This window comes from Oncorhynchus gorbuscha, unplaced genomic scaffold, assembly GCF_021184085.1.
Source record: "Oncorhynchus gorbuscha isolate QuinsamMale2020 ecotype Even-year unplaced genomic scaffold, OgorEven_v1.0 Un_scaffold_717, whole genome shotgun sequence".
Taxonomy (NCBI): domain Eukaryota; kingdom Metazoa; phylum Chordata; class Actinopteri; order Salmoniformes; family Salmonidae; genus Oncorhynchus; species Oncorhynchus gorbuscha.
In genome coordinates, this window is record NW_025745777.1 from 283,685 (window position 1) to 288,636 (window position 4,952).

At 53.7% G+C, this 4,952-nt stretch overlaps 1 protein-coding gene across 1 annotated transcript in view; it reads right to left on the minus strand.

Annotated features, from left to right (window-relative positions):
- Nucleotides 1-495: 495 nt before the first annotated feature.
- LOC124019907 (bifunctional apoptosis regulator-like) overlaps nt 496-4,952 on the minus strand; it is a 5,406-nt gene continuing 949 nt past the window's right edge. Inside the window, 4 exon segments of the mRNA XM_046335349.1 lie at nt 496-632; nt 634-691; nt 1,389-1,585; nt 2,699-2,881. Of these exon segments, the coding sequence (XP_046191305.1) occupies nt 501-632; nt 634-691; nt 1,389-1,585; nt 2,699-2,881 (570 nt within the window). The 3' untranslated portion in view covers nt 496-500.

Sequence of the window (4,952 nt, forward strand, 5' to 3'; positions counted from 1 at the left end):
CCCCATTGGGACTCTGGTCAGAAGTAGTGCACTACCCCATTGGGACTCTGGTCAGAAGTAGTGCACTACCCCATTGGGACTCTGGTCAGAAGTAGTGCACTACCCCATTGGGACTCAGAAGGCACTACCCCATTGGGACTCTGGTCAGAAGTAGTGCACTACCCCATTGGGACTCTGGTCAGAAGTAGTGCACTACCCCATTGGGACTCTGGTCAGAAGTAGTGCACTACCCCATTGGGACTCTGGTCAGAAGTAGTGCACTACCCCATAGGGACTCAGGTCAGAAGTAGTGCACTACCCCATAGGGACTCAGGTCAGAAGTAGTGCACTACCCCATAGGGACTCAGGTCAGAAGTAGTGCACTACCCCATAGGGACTCTGGTCAGAAGTAGTGCACTACCCCATAGGGACTCTGGTCAGAAGTAGTGCACTACCCCATAGGGACTCAGAAGTAGTGCACTACTGGTCAGAAGGAGCACTACCCCATTGGGCCCAGTCCTTCACGGCCCTCGTGTGTCCGGCATTAGCTGCTGCACCACCAGGTCTATGTTGATGATGGGGTTGAAATACAGAGCCCAGTAGAACAGACAGTTACACACAAACTGAGGGACCACCGGCCAGAACAGGGCGAAAGGCAAAACCCTGGGAGGACATCCTCCACAGGTGACCCCACATCTTCTGAGGGAGACTCCTGGAGGGGAGAGGGAGACTTCATTACATTAAACAACTAACTATGCAGAGAGACAGTTGGTGTGACGGAGACAGTGAGACAGACAGAGAGACAGTTGGTGTGACGGGGACTGGAGACAGTGAGACAGACAGAGAGACAGTTGAGGGTGACGGGACAGGGGAGACAGTGAGACAGACAGTGAGACAGTTGGTGTGGAGGGGACGGAGACAGTGAGACGGACAGAGAGACAGTTGGTGTGACAGAGACAGTGAGACAGAGAGACAGTTGGTGTGACGGGACGGAGACTGAGACAGGAGACGGTGAGACAGTGAGACAGACAGAGAGACAGTTGGTGTGACAGAGACAGAGACTGAGACAGAGAGACTGACAGACAGAGTTGGTGTGAGACAGTGAGACAGAGAGACAGTTGGTGTGACAGAGACAGTGAGACAGTTGGTGTGACAGAGACAGAGACTGACAGACAGAGAGACAGTTGAGACAGACAGAGACAGTTGGTGTGACGGAGACAGTGAGACAGACAGAGAGACAGTTGGTGTGACGGGGACGGAGACGGAGACAGTGAGAGAGACAGTTGGTGTGACGGAGACAGTGAGACAGACAGAGAGACAGTTGGTGTGACGGAGACAGTGAGACAGACAGAGAGACAGTTGGTGTGACGGGACGGAGACAGTGAGACAGACAGAAAGACACACGGTACCTGATCTCAGCTCGGTTATAGAACCTCCACAGGACACAGCCCTCCAGCACAGACAGCAGCACGGCGTTGACGATGATGAACCGTGACGTCCAGTAGTGAACCGACAGCCAATCCCAGGCAAACTCAGCGATCAGCTGGTACGGAAGGAGGAGGTACTTAACTAGGAACTCCGCCCACTGGCGCCAGCTGGGGTGCCCCTGGAGGGAGAGAGAGGGGTGGGGGGAGAGAGAGGGGGGTGGGAGGGAGAGAGAGAGAGAGGGGGTGGGGGGAGAGGGAGAGAGAGGGGGTGAGAGAGAGAGAGAGAGGGGGGGGGGAGAGAGAGAGAGAGGGGGGGGAGAGAGAGAGAGGGGGGTGGGAGAGAGAGAGGGGGGGTGGGAGAGAGAGGGGGGGGGGGAGAGAGGGGGGGTGGGGGGAGAGAGAGGGGGTGGGAGGGAGAGAGAGAGAGGGGGGTGGGAGGGAGAGAGAGAGGGGGGGGGGGGAGAGAGAGAGGGGGGGGAGGGAGAGAGAGAGAGGGGGTGGGAGGGAGAGAGAGAGAGGGGGTGGGAGAGAGAGAGAGAGGGGGGGGGAGAGAGAGAGGGGGTGGGAGAGAGAGGGGGTGGGAGGGGAGAGAGAGAGGGGGTGGGAGGGAGAGAGAGAGAGGGGGTGGGAGAGAGAGAGAGAGAGAGGGGGTGGGAGAGAGAGAGAGAGAGGGGGTGGGAGGAGAGAGAGAGGGGGGGGGAGAGAGAGAGAGGGGGGGGGAGAGAGAGAGAGAGAGGGGTGGGGGAGAGAGAGAGAGAGGGGGTGGGAGGGAGAGAGAGAGGGGGTGGGGGGAGAGAGAGAGAGGGGGTGGGAGAGGGAGAGAGAGAGGGGGTGGGAGGGGAGAGAGAGAGGGGGTGGGGAGAGAGAGGGGGTGGGAGAGAGAGAGGGGGTGGGAGAGGAGAGGGGGTGGGAGAGAGAGAGGGGGTGGGAGAGAGAGAGGGGGTGGGAGAGGGAGGGGGTGGGAGAGAGAGAGAGGGGGTGGGAGAGAGAGAGGGGGTGGGGGGTGGAGAGAGAGAGAGAGGGGGTGGGAGGGAGAGAGAGGGGGTGGGGAGAGAGAGAGAGAGAGAGGGGGGTGGAGATATACCAATATCGTCACTATGACCAGACTACATCTACAGTATGACCAGACCAGACTACATCTACAGTAGTCTACATCTAGTTGTCTATGACCAGACTACATCTACAGTAGTCTACGTCTAGTTGTCGTCTATGTCTTGAGTCGTACCGACACGCCTACCTTTATTGATCAAATAAATATAATCCTACATGACAGTTGAGCCGGCCAATGGTACCTGGTGGTTGAGGGGGAGGCTGTCCTCCATTGGCTCGCTGGTGCGTGAGAGGGCGGGACAGCAGGTGTGCAGGAAGGGGAGGAAGGTTTCTGAGTAGTCGAAGAGGTAGAGGTAGAGGATGGTGAGGCGAGGAGAACTCTTCAAAGCATAGAGCAGGAACAGAGATTTACCTGCATTCACAGCCTGGTGGGGGGTTGAGAGACAGGACAGGGGTAGACAGGACAGGGGTAGACAGGACAGGGGTAGACAGGACAGGGGTAGACAGGACAGGGGTAGACAGGACAGGGTAGACAGGAGAGGGGTAGACAGAGGGAGACAGGAGAGGGGTAGACAGAGGGAGACAGGAGAGGGGTAGACAGAGGGAGACAGGAGAGGGGTAGACAGAGGGAGACAGGAGAGGGGTAGACAGAGGGAGACAGGAGAGGGGTAGACAGAGGGAGACAGGAGAGGGGTAGACAGAGGGAGACAGGAGAGGGGTAGACAGAGGGAGACAGGAGAGGGGTAGACAGAGGGAGACAGGAGAGGGGTAGACAGAGGGAGACAGGAGAGGGAGACAGAGGGAGACAGGAGAGGGGTAGACAGAGGGAGACAGGAGAGGGGTAGACAGAGGGAGACAGGAGAGGGGTAGACAGAGGGAGACAGGAGAGGGGAGAGAGGGAGACAGGGGTAGACAGAGGGAGACAGGAGAGGGGTAGACAGAGGGAGACAGGAGAGGGGTAGACAGAGGGAGACAGGAGAGGGGTAGACAGAGGGAGACAGGTAGACAGAGGGAGACAGGAGAGGGGTAGACAGAGGGAGACAGGAGAGGGGTAGACAGGAGAGGGGTAGACAGAGGGAGACAGGAGAGGGGTAGACAGAGGGAGACAGGAGAGGGGTAGACAGAGGGAGACAGGAGAGGGGTAGACAGAGGGAGACAGGAGAGGGGTAGACAGAGGGAGACAGGAGAGGGGTAGACAGAGGGAGACAGGAGAGGGGTAGACAGGAGAGGGGTAGACAGAGGGAGACAGGAGAGGGGTAGACAGGAGAGGGGTAGACAGAGGGAGACAGGTAGACAGAGGGAGACAGGAGAGGGGTAGACAGAGAGAGACCATTCAAACCATCATTAAACCCTAAATGACTTATCAAATGATGCACACAGCATATCTTAACGGGCTTCAACTTCAACCAGAGCATATAAAGTATTTATTAAAGGGTGCGTCAATAATAGAGGTCGACCGATTATGATTTCTCAACGCCGATACCGATTATTGGAGGACCGAAAAAGCCGATGCCGATTAATCGGACGATTCTTTTAACATTTATTTGTAATAATGACAATTACAACAATACTGAATGAACACTTATTTTAACTTAATATAATACATCAATAAAATCAATTTAGCCTCAAGTAAATAATGAAACATGTTCAATTTGGTTTAAATAATGCAAAAACAAAGTGTTGGAGAAGAAAGTAAAAGTGCAATATGTGCCATGTAAGAAAGCTAACGTTTCAGTTCCTCGCTCAGAACATGAGAACATATGAAAACTGGTGGCTCCTTTTGACACGAGTCTTCAATATTCCCAGTTCTTCAATATTCCCAGGTAAGAAGTTTTAGGTTGTAGTTATTATGGGACTATTTCCCTCTATACCATTTGTATTTCATAAAACCTTTGACAATTGGATGTTCTTATAGGTACTTTAGTATTGCCAGTGTAACAGTATAGCTTCCGTCCCTCTCCTCGCTCCTCCCTGGGCTCGACCCGGAAATCAAACGACAATTAGCGCGCGCTAACTGGCTAGCCATTTCACTTCGGTTACACCAGCCTCATCTCGGGAGTTGATAGGCTTGAAGTCATAAACAGTGCAATGCTTGACGCACAACGAAGAGCTGCTGGCAAAACGCAAGAAAGTGCTGTTTGAATGGATGTTCACGCGCCTGCTTCTGCCTCGTCGCTCTCTATACAGTCAGATACTTAGATACTTGTATGCTCAGTCAGATTATATGCAACGCAGGACACTCTAGATAATATCTAGTAATATCATCAACCACTAGTGATTATGATTGTTTTTTTATAAGATAAGTTTAATGCTAGCTAGCAACTTACCTTGGCTTACTGCATTTGCATAACAGGCAGGTCGTTATTGCGTTGGACTAGTTAACTGTAAGGTTGCAAGATTGGATGCCTCGAGCTGACAAGTTGAAAATCTGAACCCTGAGGTTCTGAGGTGGCTCGACCCAGGCAGTTTCTAAGTTGATATATAATAAGTGGTATT